This window comes from Rhopilema esculentum, chromosome 11 (assembly GCF_057945365.1).
Source record: "Rhopilema esculentum isolate cy_ngs chromosome 11, ASM5794536v1, whole genome shotgun sequence".
NCBI lineage: Eukaryota > Metazoa > Cnidaria > Scyphozoa > Rhizostomeae > Rhizostomatidae > Rhopilema > Rhopilema esculentum.
Window position 1 is genome coordinate 13,402,482 of NC_142825.1, and position 27,658 is coordinate 13,430,139.

The window sequence follows — 27,658 nt, forward strand, 5'->3', positions numbered from 1 at the left end:
CCCTGGGTGCCAGACTCACTATATATGAAATAAAATAGAGAGTCTGGTCTAGTGCGCCCCATTCTCGTTCTGGTGTGCTTATATTAACCAATCAGGAGCGAGTGTACAGATTTCTGTACGTTCAAAGGTCACAGCGAAACAATAAACTTAGCTCTGGTGTAAAACATTGAACAGAACACAACATAAATAAATGCTAGCGACTGTAACGATTTAGTTTGAAGATGCTGTTAAAACTGTACTCAAAGAATATTTTCCGCATGTTGTGGAACTTAACACAGAACAACATTGAAAGCCTTGTTTGTAGAGAGAAGAGACACCTTCGCCATATTGCCAACTGGCTTTGGAAAGTCTCTGATATTTCAGGCAGTGCCTCTCATTGCAAAGAAATTAGGCCTTGTAGTGAAATGCAGTAAATAAGAAACACCGCAAGGCGCCGAGAACAAACAACAACAAACACAAGTAAATCAGTTATGGCTAATATTTTCCCCGGCATACGGGGCTTCGCTTGTCATATTGGCCATATTTGCTGTGGCGAACTTCCAACGTGATGAATCTAACCGCCGCGGTGTCCAAGCGCGCTGCCTTCACAGTGAGGAAGTAGACTGAAAGTGCATACAATTTATGTGGAAAATTACAAAAGTCTTATTTTAAGTTGTATGCGAAATTTAACAATGATTAACATATAGTAACTGCATTGTGCTAACTTTAATTTCATGCTTCGCATATGCTTTTTGCTGCCAAGGCGTTTTACACCTGATTTGATTGGAATCTTGAGGCAGAAAAGTCTGTTATCACTGTATTAATAATGTCAACTTTACAGAACTATATAAAATACATTGGCTTTAAGATTTCCCAAAACTCCTCCGACTACTGAGTATCTTTGTTATTTATCCGACAGTCTTGTTTCACAAGCCTAGTCTGTTAAATAGACTTCAGTTCTTTCAAGTAAGTTCACCCGAACGAGAATGGGGCGCACTAGACCAGACTCTCTATTATTTTATATAGTGAGTCTGGTACACAGGGTACTGCACCTCCACCCGATTCTGATAGGGTGGTAAACTAAGTAGCGTAAAAATCTGTATTAGAGTGGTACGCTCACTATCGCAGTGTGTTAGCAACACCAAACATGTGTTGGCGAGTGTCACGGTAAGTACTGTACAAGTAATAATTGCCATATCAACTTAATAGTGGTATTTCGCGCCAAATCTCAGATGTAGTGTGGCCTGTTGGAAGCGTGTTACCGAGATGTTCAGTGCAGCTAAATCGCAAAAGAAAGTGAGTAAATTTCTTTCGTGTCTCAAATTTTCTTCTACATTTTACAAATCACATTCTTTTTTCACGTTATTAGATGTTGTTGGATAGTTGGTTGTCAATTTTTGGTTGCGATGTAGTAAAGGGGTATTTACCGCCACGTGGATAACAGCATAGACGTGTTATTTGTAAATATTTTAAATGTATTTATAGCTTGTAAAAGAGTTGTTGGAAAGTGTAGCGATTGGCTAGCAACAAAACTAACTGCTAATGTTAAAATATATTTTCAAAGCATGTCTAGAACAACCACGAAGCTGTAGATGTCGGCAAGATTGGGTGGGCAAACTCGGGCAAGAACCATACCTGAAGGGGGTGGGGGGGGGGGATGGGCGGTCTTTAAAACAAGAGAGCAGATATATAACAAACAGATTTATTTGGACTAAATCAAGCTTACGGAATTATAATTATGCCAACTTTTTAAAATATCATTTGGAAAAACAGTAGCCAGAGGGGGCAAGTTGTTGTCAAAATTTTCATTTGGGAGGGGATTTCATTTTCATTTCATTTTAATTTTCATATATTAATTAATATATTAATATATTAATTAATATATTAATATATTAAAAGATTTCTTGTACATTTATTTGTATATGTATTATTCAAATTTTATGCACAGGGTAGATGTATTTTCATTTGCGATAAAACTGTCACTGGGAATGTGAAGAAATCAAGTAGTTGAAAGATAAAAAGAATTAGATATAGTGAATGTTGTTTTGTATTTAAATCTTGCGATAAAAAGTAGACATGAGGGAGATTATAGATTATTAAATGTCTTTGAATGTTGTGCAAAAAAGCAACTGACAGAGCAATTATTGGTCTGTCACTCTGGCAAGCATAATCTCCTAAAAACTTCCGAAGACGTGTCAAGATATTAGCCTGAAATTTATATCCTCATGCAAGGCCTAACAGGACAAACCAAAAAAATGTCAATATCGAACGAGTGCTATCACCATTACAAACATAAGTTACGATTATATTACGAAGCTTTCAACTTTGAACTGCGATTTCGGTTACGAAAAGAGAAAGAAATTAATTTAATTTACTCAGTATATATTTCTTTTGATTACACTGCTTCCTGCATAAAAAAATTTTGGAAACATGTCTTTAGTTAGATAAAAATGTAATTTGAGATATATATAATGCAGTCAAATGCACAAATGTATCTACGAACAATGAAATAGCCAAGGATATTTTAAAGTAGCTATGTCATGCAATTTACTTCCAAAAAACGATCCTTTTCCAAGAAAGATCTTCTTTTCTCCAAAGTATTCCTTTAGCTGTTGCCGCAAAAACTGGTTCCCCACCGACTTTGAATATATATGGATCAGAAGCTGATTGGGGTAATAGAGAAAGGGACAAACAGTTCAAAGAGGCTCTCATCTGAGGTTGATCTTTGGCTGATGTCCATTCAGTGTCCTCTATCTGGCTGTAAAGAGCAAACGGATAAGGAGATTTGACATATGACTTCCCTACTCGTTCTAACCCATAAATTACTCTTTTTTGAACATCAATTCCGGTTACCGCTGAAATGTAAGGAATGGTTTTCCAAAACGTGTTGTTCTTTTCTCGTGAAAAACAAACTGCGGAGTTTCTGGTCATGTATGTTTTCCTTTGGTAGCAGAAAAAGAATTGCTGATTCACATCGTCATAAACCATACTGAATTCAGGAGACGGCAACCTCACTGATTTCACCCTGATATCTCTATTGTGGTTAATTTTGCATTTGAATGGCACATTCCTCTCTAAAGTTGAGTTCACAGTTCCATTGAATTTTGCCAAGTTGTTTTTATAGGCGAAATCAATTATGATATTTTCTTTGCAGTTTTCACCTCTTGATATAATCTTTGGGTACTTTGCCTCAAGTATTATCGAGATTTCCTGCCTGTTTAGCAGCCACATTGTATCAGTCTGAATCATAATAAACCCAGGCGTGGTTGTGTTTCTGGACGGGGGTAGACTGAAGCGACTTGTGTTGACGAATGCCAGTGATTTCAACTGAAGAAACTTGCTGTTGAAATAAATCATGAGACTAACACCATAAGCATTTGAGTTGCTTTTTCCCAGCAAATGGGACACGGACAGATTAAGGTTGAAGAAGCTATCATCAGTCAGCGACTGGAAGTTTTGTTTTGTGATATTTAATTGAAGAATGCTTTTGTCGGGATGCAATCTTTTGATTTGAAGTGGTGATGAGAACACAAGGATTCCATCATGACTTTCAGTGCTGATGACTGCCTGTCTTTCTCCTGAGGCTAGTTCTGCATCTAAGACCTGCAAAAAATTGTTTAATAACAATTCTGTATTCCAATGAATATAATTGTTACTTTTGATCTATTTTTCTATCAAAAAGATTCATCAGGATCCTCCAATTTTTAAATATTGCTGCTGGAAATGTGGATTGGACTTTTGGACAGGATTGGTTAATGTCATACCCAAAACCCTTTGTAGTGTGCAGTATAAAAGGCTAGGGTTTCCCTAACTCAACCCCTGTAAGAATTTGGCAAATATTTTCAAAAGTAAAAAATGAAATATAAATAATATTATTTTTACACGATTTCCTAACCTTACATTCTTCTTTATTTCATATTTTATATTATTCTATATTTTAGATTTCTGAAAGTAACCCAATTTGTCTACGAATACCTCTGAAATTTGATTTTTCAAAATGCAATTTGTTTTTTTCTAATTATTTTTGTTCAAATTGTTTTCATATCTGTTTTGATTTTATAAAGTTTTAAAACTATACAGGATCGCTTAAATATCACTGTGAGTTTGTGAGTTTTTCATTACATACTCTTCCACTTTTTGTCTCCATCCTCTTAATTTTAAAACAATTATCATTATGCTAACATTCATTTAAATTATAATTTTATCGTATGTTCATCAGACCAAACCTCTTCCTGCAGCAAAATCTACTTCTAGATTGATTTACTACGAATAATTTTTTGGCTCATCAAATATCACTTAGTTAGAAAAATTGTTTATTGTGAAAATGATATAGGATTAGTTAGATATTTACCTTCCCAGAAATGTCAAGATCAAAAACGTTATAATTTTCTTCAACGATATTAAATCGAAGAAATGCAACACTATCAATTTTTTTGATCTTGTCTCTTACAAAATTCTCCACACCGCTTTCTTTTTTGACTGTTCCGTTATCAAACGTTGTCGATGCATTCATTTTGTCAAAGTGAAACAGGTCAAGTTTATTTGCAAGGCTTTTGTTACTGGATGCCGTTGATATTCCGATTGTTAAATTTTTCTTTATTGTTCCGAATGCAAGGACAGATCCTTTGAAATTATCATTTGTAGAAAAACTTGACGATGGTGACCAGTCAACACTCAAGAAACCTCTCGATATAGCACATCCATAAAGTTCTATTCTCAGACAAGTTACGTTAATATTGCTTAACCTAGCGGTGGGAACTACTCTTATCAATCTTGTTTTGAGACTACGAAACCAGTTAACACTTGTTTCAAGCATATTGCGTTCTCTTAATGCTGTAAACTCTAAAACTGAGTCTTGCTCGCTCTTGTAAAATTGCCAAATTATTCCATTTTTACTGTATTCAATTTTGAACTTTGTTACAGCATGTCCATTGCCAGAGCCGTGACTCTGAATCGCAACACCACTTAAAATCATCAAAGTCCCGAGATCAACTTGCAAGAATTCGGATATCGGAGTATTGTAGTATGAACACCAACCGGGACCATAGTAATGCAACCTTGCTGAATGCGGTCCGTGACGGTTATCATTATTCCAGGTACTCTTTGCATATAACCTAGAATCCGGTATTTTCCTGGTTCTCACTCCAAGTTCATTTGAGCAATCATCAATTCCATCCCGTTCATGAAAGGTTTTGATGCTAACTTCAATAATTGAAGCACCTGATCCTCCAATTTTGTTGACAGTTTTCTCCCAATTCTTCCTCGCCTGGCCTGTATAGCCGACATATGCCAAAGACATATAATTACTTGGAACTGGTGAAGTTGCAAACGTGGCAGAAACACCAACCTTTTGCAACGCAAAGGCTAGATTGCTATCTATGTTTACACCCTCCTTTGCTGTCATCATAAGTAATTTCCCTGAAGGAAGATTGTCCAGGAAATTGGCTAAAAGGTTTCTCGAGGCCGCATCTCCATACACATCGTACGCTTTTCTGTACTCGAACAAACCGCTTCGGTAATCAAAGAGAACCACATTGATACCACGTGTGTTCAAGCTGTATTGGCGGCCATTAACTATCACGTGACCTTTACTATTCCCGCAAGATGAGGGAGTCAAGCATGATTCAGAAATGACCTTTACTTTCTGTATGTCTAGAAAAAGCAGACAAGAACAACATTAATTGATTTTTCTTGTAATAGCGGCAACAAATTAATGTTAAAATTTTCTAATTTTCTTATTATCTAATTAACTCGAAATTTTCTAGCTTGATCATGTCAAAAATGCAAAGTTATTATAATGAGCATATTTATGTTACCGTATTTGCAAAGGAACTGTTATATTTACTCTCTCTCCATTACTTACAAGTAACAAGTCTATTTTTATGATCTTCATGTCAGTTTTGTTAAGGAAGGGACCAGGGTGATAAAAAACATTGGTTCCAATTCTTTGATTGGCTGAGCGACAACAGTTCTCCATACCCCATTAGCCAATCAGAATTCAAGAATATGACAGCAAACATGACTCGCAGCCAGATTTAGGCTTATTTTGCAAAATTTTACCACCATCCACTAAAAGTTAATAGTGTAAAATGCGTTTTTCCAATCTTAAATAAATGTAAGTTTTCATTAATTTAAAAGTGGAGAAATGGATTTTTGAAAATGGACCTAAATTCGCCATTATGACCGAACCTATGAAGTCACAGCCACGCCAATACAAAAAACCAAATATCTCAAACTGGCCACCGTGACACACCCTTTTATATGAGTCATTGCAAGCTGACAAACCATACATTACAGCAAAGATATAGCCCAAAACGTCTAAAAATGGCACATTTTCAACTTTGGGACAACGGCGGTTTTTCATAATATTTTCAAAGAGTAAATTTTCTCAAAAAGTTTTGCGTTATCTTTCAGCACATTGGGCCTAAATCTAATTGCGAGGCACGTTTATTGTCATATTCTTGAATTATGATGGTGTAAAAGGGGTATGGAGAACTTTTTTCGTTCAGCCAATCAAAGATTTGGAACCTATGCTTGTCAAACAAGGATGAAAAATGTTTTGAGCCAATCAGACTGTTTGTTTACAATTTGAACCAGCCAATGGTATAGCGTCAAAGACAATAGAAATCTGAAGAGAAAATAGCATCGAATCAGCCGCAATAGTAACGCTCGCACCTCCTATCCAATCTGTGGGGAAAAACCGGCACCACAAAAAGTTAACGCTGAACGCGAAAATTGTCATTATTGAAGTGCTTCATATAATTATGCATAGCAAAGGAGTATATCTAAAACTTTGTCGTTCCCATTTTTTAAAATTCGGTCGTTATCCAGAGATAAGCGATGAAACGTTTAGCCCATTATTGCCCTGATTGAATCTGCTTACGATGGTTATGGTTGGTTGTACTCCAAGAAAACGGCATCATGTCAAATTATTGAAAAACAGGTCATTTTACAATCTTTTTACAGATCGTGAACCTTGAAAAATTGTGCACATTTTACTTGTTATTTCAAAAATTGCTTTTTTAAAAATTTGTTAAGTAAAATTTGAAACCTCTGCAAGACCTGCAAAAGTTTGAATCAAACTTTCAACTGAAAAAGCTATTGAGATATAACAAGCTACATTTTTTGAGTTCTCATTATCTTATTGGAATACAACGATCAGGGTCATTATTGAGCTTATATTTTGTAAAGTGGTACATTCTCCAACTCTTTTTGATGAAACTTTGCAAAAATATTTGAATATATCGACATGCAAAGTTGGGAAACCTTGAACCTTTCACTCAACAAATACACTCTACATTTTCACTGATAACAGTAAATAAGAATACAATTCTTGAACCCTCAAGCACTTGGTAAGTGCTTCTGAGTTTTTTCTTAAATGAATCGGTAAATAAGTCACTAATAGACCAGGGCATTTATTTCAGTGGAGACAGATAGCGTGGGCCGTTGCGTGCTTAGAGAAAACATTTTATCGCTTACTTTCTAACGTTTTGAAGCCACGTCAATCAGTTCGTGTACACAAAATTCGTTGACAAATCATCCTACAAAACTTTGCCATGAGAAGAACCATTGCTTGCACCTACAAAAATACCAAAATCAGGAATAGGCATATGATTTTGGAATAAATATTTGCAACACTGCCGCTATTTTCTCAAGATCTGCAATTCTTCTGTAGGCAACACTCTAGAACGCACTCTATGAAAGAAAGTTGAGGGACTGTCTTAGAGTTAAGAACATGCAAGAAAAAGGCAGAATGAAGGGAAAAAACCCGAGTTTGATAATCATATCTCTGTCTTACTTTTAAATATACGACGTACATATTTGTAAGTGAAAAATTACCGGTTTTTCAATAATTTGACATGATGCCGTTTTCTTGGAGTACAACCAACCATAACCATCGTAAGCAGATTCAATCAGGGCAATAATGGGCTAAACGTTTCATTGCTTATCTCTGGATAACGACCGAATTTTAAAAATGGGGACGACACAGTTTTAGATATACTCCTTTGCTATGCATAATTATATGAAGCACTTCAATAATGACAATTTTCGCGTTCAGCGTTAACTTTTTGTGGCGCCGGTTTTTCCCCACAGCTTTGGATAGGAGGTGCGAGCGTTACTGTTGCGGCTGATTCGATGCTATTTTCTCTTCAGATTTCTATTGTCTTTGACGCTATACCATTGGTTGGTTCAAATTGTAAACAAACAGTCTGATTGGCTCAAAACATTTTTCATCCTTGTTTGCTTGTCATAAAGCAGAGCTCTGCAAAGGAAAACGATGGGAAGAATTTAGGAGATAAGGTTAAGTTTGATGATTGTGTTCGAATCATCAAACAATCATTTCGAATTCAACTGATAATGTCTACTCGAACACAGTTGATGTCACATGAGCCTTTTAAAGAAAAATCGTATAGATTTTGTCATTAGTACAATACCTAACAAGCTTGCAGAAAGGAAGTAAATAAATTCAAAAGTAAAGAGCACAGAAGCAGTAAATGGGAAACGAAGAATAGAAAACGAAGAACTAAAAAAGCGCAAAATTCTAGAAGGTTTGATTAATAAAGAGGAAATAATCAGTAGAAAATAGATTTTGGCAGTTGAAGTATATAAATGACAACATTCTAGGTATTAAAAAACATTTTAATAGATCAAATTTAGGCCGTTAAATTTTTGCGTCGCGAGTGTATTCCTATATATCAGTTAACAGTAGACACAAGCGAAAAAACTAGAGACCGCTACTGATATCCTTCCAACGCAGAAATGCAAAAAGTCCAAGTGATAAACTAGCAACGAAACGTCGCAAACAAAGATCTAAACGCCTAAATGAATTGTGAGCCGCGGAGACCATGTAATAAGAGCAAAAAAAACATGGCTAGGGAATCCAATGAAACTAAACTCTGAAAAACCAACAAGGAAAGCCCTTGAAGAATATCTTAGGAAAGTGTAAGAGCAACAAAGAAAGCCAAAAATAACCAAGATGCAGACAATAAATAAGACAAGACCTCAAAAAAATTGACATCAAGATAGACCTCTCCCAAGGAAAACAAACATCAACAAAAATATTGGAGTTGATGCAAAACAGAAATGAATGGTGCAAAACTGTAAAGTGCGTTGTGAAGTACTTTAGCATATAACAATTTAGGAGTAGCATACGAGATTGGAAAATCGGTAGAAGGGATGACTTGCTGGACAAAGTTAATAAAATTGGCAAAAATACTTGAATAGGGTTAACAATAGGGAGTATTGGTGTCTCGTACATGTCTCAAGGACTCATGGGATACTATCTCTGAATCTGTGAAAGCAACGTTTATGGTAAATTTCATAAAAGTTTGAGCGATCAGAAACACGACGCAGATAAAAAGCGGTTGTAAGGTTGCAGTTGTTGATGAAGCAAATGGCCTTGGATTTTGATTTAATATGGATTTGAATGTGGGTTTGGAATGGTTGCCCTTTCTGCTTGCGTTCGGCATTTGAACTGATCAATTCGTTTTAAAAACCGTTACATTGTCTATAACTCACAAAGTTTATGAACAGAGACAGGCAGGAGAATACACGTAACAGGTAATTCAATAAGAGTACCTTTATCATCGTGGAAGTAAAATCTCAAACGGTCTTCATCAGTACAACTATTGTTATGTAGTTGAAGCAAAACGCCATAAGGATGAATACAGCTATTGCTTCCCTGCTGCAATAGTGAATTCTGGTTCAGTTTGTAAATTGTTTCTGGAGACTCACAGTCGTCTGTCAGTCGCATATATGAGCTTGAGAAAATAACACATTTGCCGGTTTCAACATGCCTCAAATGATAATTATTCACATACTCAAAGCGATCACAAGCAAATGGATTCATCAGTTTGATCAAGTTCTCTGCAGAGTTATAAACCCAACATAGTTCACCAAAGTGCCGGATGATATAGTAGGCTTTCTTTCTGAAGTAGAATTTGTTGGTGTTTCCATCGCAGCCTGGTTTCAGGACAATTGCAGTATTAATTGCAAGATCAGCATCTCCAGTTTCTGGATGCAAACATTTGTTGGAGACAAGATGCCGAATCACTCGATTGCTTTCATCATATTGGAACAAACTGCTTATACCACTGCACTGGCTTGACAAAGACAAAAAGCTTCCATCGCTTGTGGCATTAACAGTGATGCATTTCTTTGTTGGTATATGGATGAGTCTTGCTCCTCCCTGCCATTCTAATTTTTCTCGGCAAAGTCGACCGTAAACCAGCACCTGACGTACCTCATCGTACCCTACGCACTTCCCATGAAAATGACGAATGTAATATGTCTTTGATATCTCAAACTGTCTGCTTTCGACAATTTGACACCCTATCACGGATGATAGCATCAACGAGAAGAACAAGCGAAAAATTAAGTATGTCTCCATCGTGTACCTAGTAGCGTAGCAAAAGCATTGATATGCATCCCTTAAGCTACCGCTACAAAGAAATACATTTTCTATTTGTAACAAGCAAATTTTGACATTAATACTGTTGCAGGTTTCAAATTACTTGTTATCTTTCGGCATCATTTTAATACCCTGTTATTATTTACTGTTTGTCAATGCTGATTTCAGTTCTGGGATTTTAATTAAGCTTGATTCATTATCAATTTAACCTTTCATCACTGGTGGATTCGTTGCTTAGGAAACATGTAAAAATATTATAGCCAACTACGAAATAATAAAGCGTTGAATACAAGCCGCCGTTATATTTGATGATCTATACTTGGAAAAAGTTCATGCTGGTACCAACAGCTTGTATTATTGTAACTTTAATCTCTTGCCTAAAATAGAGCAGTGCTTGTTTGCTACAACTACCTTGTATGAAGAAAAAATTCTTTGAAGATTAATTCCTTGAAGATCTGCAAAGTCAAGAGGATAGCCTCTACATACTTTATTGAATATCAAAAAATAGCCAATGGAAAGGTTCTATTCAACATTTTTCATGACAAACTTTTTTTTACACAGGCTTTGATGCAAAATAAATTTTCTTCATGAATGCATCTCTTTTTGAAAACACCTCTGGAGAGACCATTATTAAAACAAGGTTGTATGACCTTTCCAATGCAGTCCCCGGCATTTTTAACCTGGATTGTTTCTAGGCTACGTTTTTAGTTTCTACCGGTTAAATTGATATATCTTTAATTATAACACCTATCTTTTATCAATTTTGAGTTTTCATTGATTTTGATGGCAAAATCATGCAGACATATAATGGAACATTGTTTGTCTTTCATCTTTACTATGTTCAATTATCTTGTCTTGAATAGACTGTTTTTCTCTTTGCCGACAAAAGTTTTACTTTTTTACGTTGTGATGTTCTTGATCATGCTGATTCTTTCTGTGAGGTGATTGTGTGGGGTTATACCACACTCCATTATTTTGCTTCTTGAAAAAAGCGTCATGCTCAATGAATGAAAATTGGTATGGTAAATTTATATTAAAATAACACGATTGCTAATCCTTATCATGGTAAAAGGTTAGCAAAACTCTCCTGATGGCTGTTGTTCTCCTCTTATACCTATCCTGTCCTGGAATCTGTATCACAGCAGTATCAATGTCTGCATAAGCCCAGTGCATTATCGACAGCATGGGTCATCAAGCACCAGTTGTATAAAGATTGTGGCATATGTAAAAAGGCATAGAGATAATCAATGTTTTTATGTATTTTTTTTGAGTTGGGGCTGGGCAAGTAAAGCACTGTTTATTGTCTTAATAGCAGAACTAATAAAGTTAGTTTACTGAAACGATTGTCTGTCAACTGTAACTTTTGTAAAGTTATCAAAATCAAATTGCTGCATGTTGCATACTGTTCAAGCAGAGAAATCATGATGGAATTAGGTAACCCAATAGCCCAATAGGGAGAATAAAGTTAAAAAAGGGGAATATTTTTTGTCCACAATACGAAGAAAGTACATAAGACTATCATGTTTAAACACCATTGCAGTGCTACAATTATTGTCTTCGCAATCAAGGCTGCAAGCCTAATTGGTTTCTTTCTATAAAAGGAGAGCTACTCAAATAAGAATTACTGTAAACTTTTTATTCAAGATACTTACTATAAAGTTGTACGTATATCTTTTCTGTATAAAGACTGTGTTTCTGGAGAAATGGACAGGAATTTTGCAACATATGTGGTATGTAAGAAGGTAGACTAGACACATTCCTGTTGAATCTTTCGTTTTAGCGTAACTCTTACGTAATTTCGATGATTTTCAAGTCTTTCAGCGTAAGTTAAAAATCTTACAATTTATCTTTATCTTCGATGTGTTCTTAAAATATGAACTACAATGCATTATGTTTGATTTAAATATATGAAACATTTCAAAAGCGATATATTCAAATTCACGAGAATGTGCTTGCTAGACAGCGAACTAATTCGTTATTATCTGAAAAAGTATAAAAATTTGAAACTGAAAGACACTCACTCGTCATCGCTATTTTTTTGACTGAAGTGGACTTAGTTTTGTTCTTTCAATGAACAGTGAAAACTCTAAACTTTACTGTTTCTGATTATGAAATTTTCATAATAATTCATAATTCCTTTTGTCATTTACATTACATCAAATTTTCATTTGTTTTGCCACAAAACAAGTCTATGAACGACAAGAAATACGGCAGGGATTAGTTTAAGGGTTTTATGGACGACGAAAATTCAGTAAATTCGCTGTTAGAGTGCATACATAGGCCTCCACCACTCACATAAAACATTTTAGTAAGAAGAAAGTCATAAATAGACAGAGCGACTATTGATTTATTATTTGATCAAATCGGCAAATTATGATAATAATAGTCAAATTAAATTATTAGTTGTTATATAGTAGTTCCCCTGCGAAGCCCGCTACACGGGCTTGCCAGTGGCCCTACGGTAGAGTATGCAGATTAGCCTCGGAAAAGACAAGAGGTCTATTAACCTCGATTTGAAAAAAACTGGCTCCGCACTGGTCACGTGATGAAAAATTACTCGCACTCCTGTGACTATCGCTAGAAAGGGGGTCGCCTGAGATAGAAAAGGGGTAGAGGCTTCCTTAAAAATTACACCTTACAAAATTCCCCTTTCCGATATGGTGTCTCTTTCTGCTCAAACTTTTTCAGACTAAACAAAGTAAAGTAACACAATTAAAAATTGGAATAAAGGTTTTTTTTAATTGTGTGAATAATTTCAGTGTCTTTTACCCTTTATATATTTACACAACTTGGAGGAGTAAACTGCAAAAATAATATTCTCAGTGACAGGACTCTGATTTTTGTGTTTTCAGGTCCAGACTTTACTTTGAATCACTGCCTGCGTGGCTGTTGCAAGCAATCTAGCAAGGTAACCAGCAGTCAGGGTTGGGGAACAGCAGTCTGTCTTCCCTAGATAAAATAAAATGCTTATTGTCGTCGTGTTTATACTTTGCAGCTGCATGCATAGAGGATGTAGAACTATGCCTCATAGCTGAAACCAGAATTGGAACAAACTGGTGTCCTTAACTAGTTTCACAATATGACTATTTGTTAAATCAGACAAAGCACGTCATTCAAACCGACAAACAAATAGTTAGCCTGCATGCAGACTTTACAAAGAGAAAACGAATGTAAAGCCCTGGTAAAACAACTAAATACTTTGCTAAACATTTTACTCAATTTTTGTTTAGTGAAATTCAGCGAAGTTTAGCGAGGATAGCAAAACGTGACTAAACTTTTCACTCAACTTCACTCGACCTTTTTTTAACTTTGAGCTGTGCAGGACACTGTGGGGTTGTAGGAGATCTTGCATAGGTATTTTATCACGTTTCTTTTGTTGTTCTGCAAAGACTTCATGTATGAAACGACGGGAAAAGAAGACTTTTTAGCACATCGATAACAAAGGTGATTATTAAGGAAGACACAGTAGCGTACAAGGAGATGAAGCAAATGAGGAAGGCATTCTAGAGCTTGTGGGTCATGTAGAGACAGGGAAAATGATAAAAACCCCCTGATTTCTACAGCTACGGTGCCTGTGCTAGCACAACAAATATTTAATTAGTGGAAAAACGACAAAACATTCGCTAAACAGCACTAAACAACGCTAAACATTTTTGACCATAACTAAACTTTGCTCAGCAACACTCAACACGACTGTTGTGAAGTCAATATATTTCGCAGCCCAAGCCATCATGGGGGATTCCTACTCGTCCCAGTCTTCTTACGTTATATATTCACGCCCTATATTGTAAGGTTAAGTTGTTTGAAGTAGTGAAGTTACGATAAAGTCACGCTACAAATTCATGATGGGCTAACAAGTTACGTTTACGTTATAGCTGTATATAGTCACGTTTTGTATATATTTAAAGATAAAATCAACGATATGGAGTTTCATTCACGTCTACGCTCTACCGAAGCTATGTTCAAAATATAATGTCGCCCAACGCGGGGCACGGAATACGACGAAATCATGGCCACTGATACAGAAGGTAACAGTGGACAATTAAAGAAATTGTTAGCAATACGAGGAGGAAATAGAACCTCCATTACGAAGCTTGAACGACAAGCCACGGCTCTTCTTGAAGAACTAATTAATGAAAATGGAGAACAAGTCGAGAAGGTGATTCGTTTAGAAACGGTACAAAAGTCTCTTCGAGAAAAGCAAACGTATGTGAACGGACTAAACGAAAAGATACTGGAATTATGTCCAGACGTTAATATCGAAAAAGAAATCGATGAAACGACGGAGCTGAATTTCAGAATCGATGAAATTCTGGGAAGAATTCAAGCTTTTAAGGACGGTCGTTACGCTCAGACCAATGCATTCGGAGTTGAGAGTGGAACGACACATATTATTACGTCAACGCCTTCCAGAGAAGCTGAAAACGTTGAACAAGCAACAAACAACGAACATGGTCTCAATACATGGGTTCTGTTGCCATTCGTCTGCCAAAAATAACGCTCCCACGATTTAACGGAGATATAACACGTTTCATGTCCTTTTGGCAGAGTTTCGAGAATGCCATAGATAAAAACGAAAGCATAACTGCAGTTGATAAGCTCAACTACTTGGTGAATTTGTTGGAGGGTCCAGCATACCGTGCAGTATCAGGACTCGAACTGACGGAACAAAATTATTTAAATGCAATGGAAATTTTGAAGGCAAGGTTTGGCAACAAACAACAAATAATCTCGACGCATATGCAGGCTCTCCTTGGGCTACAAAACTGCCCAAACGAAAACGTGAAGCAATTGCGCTTCATTTACGACAGCATAAATGTACACGTAAGGGGGCTTGAAGCCCTTGGTATGAGTTCTGCAAGTTATGGCAGTTTATTAGTACCAATCCTTATGGCAAGAATGCCGCAAGAAATTACATTGCATGTCGCCAGAAAGACGACCGAGGAAGTTTGGCCGATAAAAGAAATATTGGAGATCGTCAAAAAGGAAATTGAAGCCAGGGAACTGAGCGATAACATCAAGCCCGTCGAAAGGAAATTTGACAAAACTTCAGGATATGGACCAAAATCACCACAAGGCACTACGAAGACATTTTTGACGAAAGACGAACAATTGCAAGATTGTGTTTATTGTGGGCATGCACACTCTCCGTCAAGCTGCAAAGAAGTCCAGGAAATAACGGGTAGAAAAAAGATCCTATTGGAGACCAAACGATGTTTTTCCTGCTTAAAATCTGGACACATGACAAAAAAGTGTCGGGAAAATCGAAATTGCAAAAAATGTGGCAGAAATTTTCACCACGAGTCAATTTGCTACAAAGGAGCAAAACAAACGGAGGAAGAAACAAAAGTAACTACCAGTGTTACAGGAAAACAAGAAGTTTTGCTGCAGACGGCAACTGCGTATGTTTATGGGGCAGACAAGGCTCAGAGGATGAAAATCAATGTTTTCTTCGATAGTGGGAGCCAACGAAGTTACATCTCTGAAGAAGTCAGACGAAAACTAAATCTGGAAGTCGAAAGACAGGAAAACTTAAATTTGAACACATTTGGAACTGAGAAATCAGTACGCAAGAAATGTGACGTCGTTAAGTTAATGTTAGAGACAGGAATAGATGAGATGCCAATTTTGATAAGCGCAATAAGCTATCAGTCTATTTGTTCGCCTATAAATACGCGCATAGACGTAAGCAAGTATCAGCATTTGATAGGCCTTAATCTAGCGGACAAGAAGCTAAGCGAGCAAAATAGGCGCATTGATTTGCTTATTGGTAATGATTATTTATATGATGTAATCATTGGTGATGTCATTAGAGGTACATCAGGGCCAATAGCAGTAAGTAGCAAATTAGGATGGCTACTTTCAGGAAAAGTACCAGGATCCTTGGAGCCTAAAACCTATTCTAAAGTGACTTCTAATTTGATTTTAGATACGTCAGTTGGAAGGCCTGTCGAAGAAAATGAGGAAATAACACAAACGCTTCGCGAGTTTTGGAAACAAGAATCATCCGGGATTGACAAGGGGAGTGAACCCACAAATGAAAACAAACAAGACGAGCAATTTGAAATCACCTTTAATGGTAAAAGGTACCAGGTAAGCCTTCCTTGGAAGGTTGATATATCTTGCCTTAATGATGATTATAACTTGGCATTAAATCGCTTAAAATCTTTGCTTTGCCGGTTAAAAGGAAACCCTGAATTATTATCTGAATATGATAACATTTTCAAAGAGCAATTAAAAAACGGAATAATTGAGCAAGTCCCTGTGGAGGAGGAGAATCAGGGTAATCCTCATTTTATGAGTCACCATGGTGTAATTCGACGAGATCGTGAAACAACAAAACTTCGTGTTGTTTTTGATGGAAGTGCGAAATCGCACAAGGAAGCTTTATCTCTTAATGAATGTATAGAACTTGGTGATAATTACATGCCGCCATTATTCGATACGTTATTACGTTTCCGCTCACATGCCATTGCTATAATAGCTGATATTGAAAAGGCATTCCTTCAGATTGAAATTGATGAAAAAGACCGGGATGCTTTACGTTTTTTGTGGTATGACGACATTAGTAAGCCGAATCCAACGGTTATTCAGTATAAGTATTGTAGACTGGTGTTTGGTTTAAGACCATCGCCATCTATACTGGGAGCCACAATTAAGAAACACATTGCTCAATATGCTAATCGATTTCCTCGTGTTGTTAAAGTGTTAGATCGGCTTTATGCTGATGACTTATCATGTAGCACAAATTCTATTGATGAGGCGTTAGAGATTTTCCATAAGTCACGGGAGATTTTGTCCGAAGGTGGGTTTAACCTTCGCAAATTTAAAACTAATGACACAGCTTTGTTACATGAAATCAAAAAGGTGGAAGCAGGTAACGTATCCAATGGTGATAATGCGAAGGAGATCATACAAGATGATCAATCCTTCGCTCAGCAAACAATAGGCCCACCTCAAAGAGAAAATAATAACAAGGTCCTTGGAGTAAATTGGGAAAGTAAAAAGGATGAACTGTTTTTTGATCTGGGGTCCATTATAGAACTAGCAAAAACACTTCAGCCCACAAAACGCTCTCTTTTAAAGTTAGCAGCCAAGATTTTTGACCCAATCGGTTGTCTTAGTGTGTATACCATCAATTTGAAAGTGCTCTTTCAGGAACTTTGCGTAGACAAATGGGGTTGGGATGAAGAGCTTACAGGAGAAGCAAGGGAAAAATATGATCGTTTCATTTCGGAAATAAGTCGTTTAGACGGGATTCGCATGCCAAGATGTTTTTTTGACCCAGGTAAAATAGTAAGCCAAGTCGAAATACATGGGTTTTCAGATGCCAGCGAGACTGCTTACGCTGGAATTGTTTATCTCCGCATTGTGTACGATACGGGGGAGGTAAGCATCAAGTTTGTCACTGCCAAGGCCAGGGTTTGTCCTCTAACAAAACAAAGCATACCACGCTTAGAGCTTTTAGGGGCACAGTTACTCGCAAAATTAATCAGCACAGTAAAAGGTACTCTTGGGGAGGAGCTTCACGGCACGCCTATCAAAGTATTTTATTGGGTAGATTCGGTTTGCACTCTTTGCTGGATAAAGAACAATAAGGTTTGGAAGCAATTTGTACGCCATCGCGTGTCGGATATTTTACGAACTTCAAGCCGCGATGAATGGTTTTATTGCCCGGGATCTCAAAACCCAGCTGATTTACCATCAAGGGGTATATTTGGTCCCAAGTTAGAACAAAATCTTTTTTGGTGGAAGGGTCCAGGGTTTCTAAAACAGCCACCCACAAAATGGCCTAAGCAAGAAGATATTTTCGAATCCGGTTCCGCTTTAGAGGAAAGAGTAAAATGTAGCCCCATAGTGGAGGCTCTTAAGTCACAAAAAAGGCTCAATCATGCAAATCGTGATACCAGCATGAAATTTTGCACACCTACCCAGTTTTATGCGCTGAAAAAGATAGGGGTCAGACCCCAACTCAAATTTGCCCCTGAGTGCTATTTTTAGACTGGGGTACTCGGACCCAGTCCAGTTGAAGAGCATTCATCATAACTCAACTCCAATTTAAGATACAGAGATAAAATTTGGTAGAGGTACGTAGTTTGTTGTGTTGAGAACGATTAAGGTCAGACCCCAACTCAAATTTACCCCTGAATGCTATTTTTAGACTGGGGTACTCGGACCCAGTCCATTCGAGGTGCATTCATCATAACTCAGCTCGAAATTAAGATATAAAGCTAAAATTTGGTAGAGATACATAGTTTGATGTGCTGAAAACGAAAAGGGTCAGACCCCAACTCAAATTTACCCCTGAATGCTATTTTTGGACTGGGGTACTCGGACCCAGTCCATTCGAGGTGCATTCATCATAACTCAGCTCGATATTAAGATATAAAGCTAAAATTTGGTAGAGATACATAGTTTGATGTGCTGAAAACGAAAAGGGTCAGACCCCAACTCAAATTTACCCCTGAATGCTATTTCTGGACTGGGGTATTCGGACCCAGTCCATTTGAGGAGCATTCATCATAACTCAGCTCGAAATTAAGATATAGAGCTAAGATTCGGTAGAGATACATAGTTTGATGTGCCGAAAACGAAAAGGATCAGATCCCAACTCAAACTTGCCCCTAAAAGCTATTTTTAGACTGGGGTACTTGAACCAATATGGATTTCAGTTAGAGAGAAAACTCTAATATGGGGGAAATGGAAGCAGTTCCAGCGAAACGACGATAATAAAACAGAGCTGTTTGGTCTACTGGCTAAGAATCTTGTATTACATAGTTCCCAGAGAAGACGGTCATTGCTACTTTCTTGGACAAATCATTAAGCACCACCGACATCGACTAAACTTGCTTGTCGCCTTGTAATCACGAAGAAGCGGATTCGAGAATTTAAAGCATGCAGGAGACTCTGGCCATCGAAAAGTCGTTGTGAAAACGGTGGATACCGACGTGGTTGTACTTGCAATTTCTTTTTTGCAATCCTTACAGATTGAAGAGCTGTGGGTCGAATTTGGCGTTGGAAAGCACCGGCGTTGGCTTCCAATCCACCAGTATGCTACCAACCTCGGGGAATCAATCTGCGAAGGATTGTGTTTTTGGTTTGCTTTAACTGGTTGTGATACAGTTTCCGGTTTTGCTGGTAGAGGGAAAAAGATTGCGTGGGCAGTATGGAGGTCATATCCAGAAGCAAACGAGACATTCAAAAAGTATGCAATTGAGCTTTATTTGTATGTGGACATAAACGTAGGAAGCATCTCAAAAGAAAGGGGGCACATTTAGCAAAAAGAGGCATCTTCGTGAGCTTCAAATAGGTACTTTAATTCTGTTTCTCAAAATTGAGGGGGGGGTCTACGTACGAGAATGTTTTTATGCAAGACTATAAAAAAGATTTAAGTATCAACGAACTAATCTCTATTTATCAATGATGTATGATATGGCGTGGTATTCTATGCATTCAAAAATGATTGAAAAAATATACTTCTTTGTAAATTGTATACTCTATCTACTTAAACACATGTCAAGTCACATGTCACCATGTCAAGATATATCCATCGACGATATGAATACTATTGAGAGGTACATAATACTACTCTACGATCGCACAAGTTCAAACGAGAATCTGCCTCCAACGAAAGATGCACTAATACAGCATGCAAAACGAGCAGTATACCAAGCAGCAGGGTAAGTGTTAAGATCACTAGTTGCTCATTCTACATGGCAAGAAATCATATATTTGTAGTAACCTGCCTTCGTTTATCACTTGTTACACACATTTGGGGACAACCCTTTCTAAATTGCCAAGTTCTTCCAAGTTATGAAAGTTGGGGGTGGACGAGAAAGGGCAACGAAATCAAGCCTTTATGGATGACAATTCCAGAAGCATCAAAGGCGTGTTACCTGCTAATCAAATGTAGTTGCAAGAAAGGTTGCAGTGCAAGATGCAACTTTCGTCAGCATCAGCTAGATTGCACGGAGCTCTGCCAGTGCAGTGGACAATTCAGTGATGATTAAATGACATTATCATCTTTAAAGACTTAAAACAAGAGTCGCAAATCTTCTAGATCGTGCATTCTAATTAATATTGTCAGGCAGCGCCAATGAGCAAGAAAACGCTCTTGGGCGTTGATTTACTCTGGTGGTGAAAATTTTAAAAACCAATAAACACATATATAAACACAAAAAACATATTTCGCTTTCCAAGCCATCCTAGAAAAAAATTTCAGAAAATTTAATACCAAGCTACCAAACCGTTTGCCTGAAATATCGTTGTCGTAAAAAGTGTTTTGTAACGATTGATTTATGTTTCTTAACCTAATCTGTGCATAAAACTAGGTACCTGTAAAAAAGTCTTTACCGTTATTTGTAGAAGAGTTGTGAAAGGATACCCCTTTATGAGACAGGGTCCAAGTACTCTTAGTCTCAAAATAAAATTTTGGGTGAGTTTCGAGTTGAGGTTAGTGTCTAAAAATATTTAGCTCGTCAAACTTCGTACCTGTAAAAATTTACAGTTCTTTGCTGCTATTTGAAGTAGGCTTGTGATGTAAACATTTAGGAGACTGGGTCCAGGTACCCCAGTGTAAAAATAGCATTCAGGGGTAAATTTGAGTTGGGGTCTGACCCTTATCGTTTTCAGCGCATCAAACTACGTACCTCTACCAAATTTTTAGCTCTGTATCTTAATTTGGAGTTGAGTTATGATGAATGTCCTTTAAATGGACTGGGTCCGACTACCCCAGTCTAAAAATAGCATTCAGGGGTAAATTTGAGTTGGCGTCTGATCCTTTTCGTTTTCAGCGCATCAAACTACGTACCTCTACCAAATTTTTAGCTCTGTATCTTAATTTGGTGTTGAGTTATGATGAATGCCCTTTAAATGGACTGGGTCCGACTACCCCAGTCTAAAAATAGCACTCAGGGGCAAATTTGAGTTGGGGTCTGACCCCTATCTTTTTCAGCGCATCAAACTGGGGAGGTGTGCGAAATTTCATACTGGTATCACGATTTGCATGATCAATGTTGTAAGAGCCCCCACTACCAATATCACGCATGCTTTAGCAACTAAGGAAAACGCCAAAGTTGGCAACGTTGTAGATTTTGAAAGGTTTGGTTCTTACCGAAAATGTGTCCGTATATTAGCATGGGTACTTCGTTTTATACATAATTTACGCGCATCGTTAAAAAACAATGCTTGTCAACGAGAAAATCAGATAAATATAGAAGAATTTGCTAACGCAGAAAATGTTCTTATACGCTCAATTCAAGGTGAATTCTTTTGTAAGGAAATTGATTATTTACAATCAAAAGGGGACACAAAAACCCCTTTGTACGTTTCGCAATTTCAGCTCTTCGTAGACGAAAAGGGCATTTTGAGGTGTCAAAGTCGTATAAAAAATGCATCCGTCATAGAGTCAAGCATAAGACCAATCTTGTTACCGAAGTTTCATCAGGTTTCTAAATTGCTTGTTCTCTATTGCCACGAAAAAGTCATGCACGATGGAATAAGGGAAACGTTAAATCTTTTACGACAAAAGTATTGGATTCCTCGTGCAAGGGAATTAGTAAAAAGTATTGTACGCAAATGTATCACATGTAGGAAATTAGAAGGTTTGCCATATTCTACTGTATTTTGTCCAGACTTGCCACGAATGAGGGTCGATGATCAGCCCCCATTTGCAAATACAGGGCTAGATTTTGCAGGTCCATTGACAGTTGCAAGTAAAGGTAACAATGATGGAGAAGAGAAGTTTTATGTCTGTCTTTTTACTTGTATGTCGACAAGAGCAGTTCATTTAGAACTTGTAGAATCGCTCAATGTCGAGTCATTTTTACGAGCGTTTCGAAGATTCACAGCACGTAGAGGTTTACCGTCTCTATTGGTAAGTGACAACGCCAAGACCTTTAAGTCAGCTTCAAAGGATGTAAAACATCTTTTGCGTTCCCCTAGGTTAGGTGAAAGCCTTGAAAAGAAGGGAGTTAAGTGGCAATTCATAGTTGATAGAAGCCCATGGCAAGGAGGTGCTTGGGAAAGGTTAATAAGGAGCGTAAAACGTTGTCTAAAAAAGGTAATAGGTCGGTCATACCTAACGCAAATAGAATTAAATACCATCTTGATAGAGGTCAAAGCAGTAATCAACTCTAGGCCAATTACTTATGTATATGATGACACTGACGGTATTTCATATCCATTGACACCGTGTCAATTAATTAATGGAAGAAATCTATCACTTTTGCCCCAAGACAGGTACTATGAAATGCTAAGTACATACGAGGCTCTTTCAAAACGAGCCAAGTATCATAAGACTCTACTTCAACAATTCACGAAGAGATGGAAGAAAGAATATTTAACAGGTATTATGGAAGCCTATAGACCGAAAGACAAACGGGAAGAGCCAGTCATATCGGTTGGAGATATAGTTCTTTTAAAGGATGACGATAAAAAACGCACTTTTTGGAAATTATGTAAAATTCTTGAGTTGATTGTAGGTACAGATGGAAGAGTAAGATCAGCAAAGATCCAAATAGCAGGTGAAAGGAGTAAGGGTAAAGTATTCAGACGTCCCTTGAAATTACTTGTACCTTTAGAAATTGCATGTAAGGAACCTAACACAGAAGCAAATCAAGTCAACGCACCTATAGCGCCTGCGCAGCCAGCAGATAGAACTATTACGCGATCTAAGCGCGCAGCTGCAAAGTTAGGAGAGTTTCTTAGAAGAGACAATATGTAAATATTTCAATATGTATACGCTTACAGTTTCAGCTTGCTTAAAAAAATGTTCTTACGTTTTGTTGATGAATAATGATTGATTAATATGTATTATTGTAAATTGAGTGCAGGCAACTCAATCGGGGGAGTATGTTGTGAAGTCAATATATTTCGCAGCCCAAGCCATCATGGGGGATTCCTACTCGTCCCAGTCTTCTTACGTTATATATTCACGCCCTATATTGTAAGGTTAAGTTGTTTGAAGTAGTGAAGTTACGATAAAGTCACGCTACAAATTCATGATGGGCTAACAAGTTACGTTTACGTTATAGCTGTATATAGTCACGTTTTGTATATATTTAAAGATAAAATCAACGATATGGAGTTTCATTCACGTCTACGCTCTACCGAAGCTATGTTCAAAATAACGACTAAACAACATTATACAGGGTGGCAAAACGAATAAACTTTCCAATAAACAATTCATTAACTAAAGATGAGAGAAATGTTTAGTGAAATGTCTAGTCGTTTTGCCAGGGCTTAATATCAGCTCAACATATCCAGGTCGCCAGCAATTCGCTAGGGAATAGTCTTTTTTGCAATATTTTATTTTAGACACAATCGCTTCGATTTGAATTTCATTTATTTATACGCAATAATGCTCGCAATGGATACCGACAGGATAGTGGTGAATGTCTCGCATGATCAAACTGATTCATAACTAGCATGCAAAGATATCCCCAATACCATACGATGAATGAGGCACTGCTATGATTCGTTGTGAAACGTTAAAATTCATCTCATTGGCTCTAGAGACAAAGAGTTCTGCACAAGGCAATTGTCTTGCGAAGTAAGCAGGTCCCTAGAAAATCTGCGACGTTGCGCAAGCTGGACGGAGGCTAGCACGTATTTGGTCCACAGCCGCGCTCCTGTAAGGACATGACCTTTTAAACTTTTGTATAAACAATAAAAGATTTTCTGTTTTCCAATACTGTTCATAGCAAACCTGCAAATTTCTCGACAAGTTCCTTGCATACTGTATTCCTTGCATTGCAAAATCGAGCCGGACATTTAATTCTGCTACAGAAACGGATGAAACGGTAATCTGAAGCTAATATATCAAAAACAGCATCTTGGCCAAAAAATGAGATGTTCTATGTACTTCAATTAGTGTCGTGCGGTTTCTTTGACATTTCGGTTCGAGAGGTTGGCCAGTGTTTTGAGAGGAAGACGATTCTCTTCAAGCATTCATTAGAGAACCTAAATTTTTGTTCATATTAAAGACTTAGAAGGTCTACTACAATTAGCAAAATTTTTGGCTTTACGGTTTCATGGGAATTCTCTTCCTGCCAAAATTCAAGGGAAAATTAAACAGCTTATTTTTATCAACGCTCCCCAAAATTTCCATGAATTAAATCCCTCGGAAGTACACAAGTGGAAGGTATTGAAAACTTAACGGGGAGTGATTGCAATATTTTTTTACCAAAACGGAACATACAATGACTCAACATCATTGTTGAATTGAACATCGACGAGGTAAATTTGTAGACAGAGACTCAAAACACGAATAATACTGTTACTTATCATAAACTAATAAATGTGATTTGTTTTTGTTACTTTCAGAATTTAGCCCCCGGATGCTTTAAGAGAGACTCATAAAAATATACATTATCGTACAAGCAATACAGTTTTATAATGGCCTATTTCAGAAGCTCTTTGTTTACGTTTGTGGCTGTCATTATTCTCTAGGTTTTCTCTAGGTCTAGTCGCTATTTAGATCGATCATTAGGTTGACCATTTTTAAAAATTGGGGCTACTCTGGCAATTTTCCAGCTATCAGGAAATCAACCAGTAGCAATTGAAAGATTGAAAATATCGCAAAGAGATTCAGAGATAACAGAGATTCAGAGATAGAATTGCCATCAGTACCACAACCTTTTGAGGTTTTGAATTTGTCAAAAACTTTACCTAACTGGAGGGTGACAATAACTTGAAACTTAAGTTTGGTTTTTTATGGATTTTCATCATAATCATTCTCAAGAACAGGGTTTTTGCTGTGGGTATTTTGTCACTAAGTGTCTCTCCGATGGGACAGAAGAAGTTATTCATAGATTCTGCTATGTCAGCACTGGTAGAGATGTGCTTCCCGTCGATGTCTATGGACAAAATGTTGGTGGTTTTGGATTTCTTGTTTAAAACGCTATTGATGGTCTTCCACGTGTTTTTGAGGTCTCCTTCACAGGAAGCGATTTTGTGGGAGAAAAACTCGCGCTTTAATTGCCCATTTAATTCATTATATTGGTTACGAATATTTCTATAAGACTGCATTAACAGTTCTGAGTTTGAGCGAATAGCTTGTTTTTTAACTTATCCCTTGCCTTACACATAAGTTTGAAATCACTCGTCAACCACGGACAGAATTTGTCAGAAACACGCCTGTTTCGTGTCGGGGCATGTTTTTCCAGAATATGCGAGAAAATGTTTGTCCATTTGCTCACTGCAACATTGACAGCATCTGTATTCCGCACGATGCCTCTCCAGTCTACCGCTAAAAGATGGTTTACAAACTGAGTCTGATCAAAGTTCTTCATTTGGATTGTAGAAATATTTTTATGTTGATTTCGGACGCACCAGGAAATTCTCTAACACAAAAAACCAAGTAATGATCGTTGAGGGAGGATTTTTGTATTCCAAAGGTTACTATATTACATTTGCTTGTCGTAACTATATGATCTATTAGAGTAGCGGTGGCCAGTGTCTCACGAGAAGGGCCTTCAATTAATTGATGAAAGCCAAATAGATTATATATTTCCAGCAGACGTAGAGAAAGAGCTGGAAGGTCGTTTGACACTTCCTCTTTGAAATATGTGGGCAGAAAATCGCAATTTGCATCGCCTAGAAGAATCGTTTCCTTGCCCTCCCTATCAATAATTTGTAGACATTGCTCTAACTGATCAAAGGTCGCTTAAACTAGAAGGTCTGTACCCAGTAAGAACAAAGAAAGGAGCAGCTCGAACTTGTTTAATCTCGACGCATAAGAGCTCAAAAAATGATTAAGGAACGTCCTCTCGTACAGTAGATTTGTCTAACAGAGTGTCTTTGAGATAAACTGCAACACCAACCCCTTTACAATCACGATCACACTATTTGATAGTATATCCTTCGATATTCACTAAACAATCACCTATAGAATTATCAAGCTTGGTCTCATTTCTTGCAAGAACGTGAATCCCCAATTGGTTTACAAGCATTCGTATTTCATCTATCTGCAGGAAAAGGCTATTCACATTTAAAGATTCAATCATGCATCAAATTTAAAGTGGTCTAATATCTTTATTGTCTTTTCTGTCAATGCGTTCATAGTCGCAGCAGGATGTCAGCATTCTAGAGGTTTCGAGTCGCTTTCTTCTGTCCATTCTCTTCTTCTTTGATGAAACTGTCATCAAACACCATTATCCACTATCAAACTCAAGGGACACAGTCTTGAAATCAGCCGTTTTATCTCCTTTGCTCACACTTCACTTTAACTACTTGAACATGTCCATCGCTTCCTGGAAAGACTTTTACTACACGCCCCAATGGCCAATTTTCTCTTAGGGTATATGGTGATGTTATCAACATAACATAATTCACCGTAAATCGCCTCGTTCTTTGTCCCATTTACGGCGCGGAGATAAAGATGACAACCTCTCTTTCATCTAACGCTTCCAAAAGTGACGTACTAGCTTTTGCAATCTTCTCCATTGTCTTGAAGGATGGTAATATTCGGTGTCGACCGACTCTGGGGCAAATTTTCCACCAGCTTGTCCAAATAATAAATGGCTAGGAGTTAAAGGTACGTCATTCTTGATATCAGCACTTTGAAACGTCAATGGTCTTGAATTCAATAGATTTTTCGCACCTGTGAAGGCTCTATGATGCTCCTCGTCTGTTATGTCTGCTTTTCCGAGGATAGCAGTTACTGCACTTTTTGCTGCTTTGATCGTAGTTTCGAAGACCCCTCCCAGGTGTGATGCTAAAGGAGCATTGAAGTACCATGTGATCCCTTTGATGACAACCGAAATTTCAATTTTATCTCTATCCAAGTGGCTAATTAGATCTTGCAACTCCTTGTTGCCACCAACAAAATTTGTACCATTATCCGACAATACTTCGCTTGGTAATCCCCGTCTGTTTACCATTCTGTAGAATGCGTTAAGAAATGAATTGGTGTTCAGCCCATATTTTAGTTCCAAATTTACTGCCCTTGATAGTAAGCGCATGCAAATAAACACAAGTGCCTCTTGACTTGTTTCTCGTCCTTGTTTGGTGATGTACGGTCCTGCAAAGTCCAATTCTTGCAAATGCATGTAGTGGTCCTTTGAGACGAAACGGTGGTAATGGAGCCATTAGTTGATTTGCGGATGTTGCCTTTTTACTTTGCAGTGGTTGCATTTTTTTTTAGAATTCGCGAATCTTTTCTCTCCCTCGTATCAGTCAATATCATTCTTATAGCTTTGCCAGCATTTGATTCGTCCTTATGGCACGATTTTCATCTTCATGGCACTGCCTGGTTATCAATCTTGT

General features: G+C 37.4%; 3 protein-coding genes across 3 annotated transcripts; 1 reads left to right on the plus strand and 2 right to left on the minus strand.

Moving 5' to 3' along the window:
• Nucleotides 1-1,901: 1,901 nt before the first annotated feature.
• Nucleotides 1,902-12,072, minus strand: LOC135693588 (uncharacterized). The gene is made up of 3 exons (XM_089111405.1): nt 9,559-12,072; nt 4,331-5,631; nt 1,902-3,582 (listed from the first exon to the last, which is right to left on the minus strand). The coding sequence occupies exons 1-3, from the start codon at nt 10,367-10,369 to the stop codon at nt 2,527-2,529; spliced, it is 3,168 nt and encodes a 1,055-aa protein (XP_088967531.1). The 5' UTR covers nt 10,370-12,072; the 3' UTR covers nt 1,902-2,526.
• Nucleotides 12,073-14,923: 2,851 nt separating this feature from the next.
• On the plus strand, nt 14,924-19,668 carry LOC135693016 (uncharacterized). Its single transcript, XM_089111426.1, has 2 exons — nt 14,924-18,229; nt 19,378-19,668. Exons 1-2 carry the CDS (start codon nt 14,924-14,926, stop codon nt 19,666-19,668), a joined length of 3,597 nt encoding a protein of 1,198 aa, XP_088967552.1.
• A 7,122-nt stretch (nt 19,669-26,790) lies between these two features.
• LOC148959025 (uncharacterized) lies at nt 26,791-27,441 on the minus strand. Its single transcript, XM_089111427.1, has one exon. It carries the CDS (start codon nt 27,439-27,441, stop codon nt 26,791-26,793), a length of 651 nt encoding a protein of 216 aa, XP_088967553.1.
• Between the last annotated feature and the right edge of the window lie 217 nt (nt 27,442-27,658).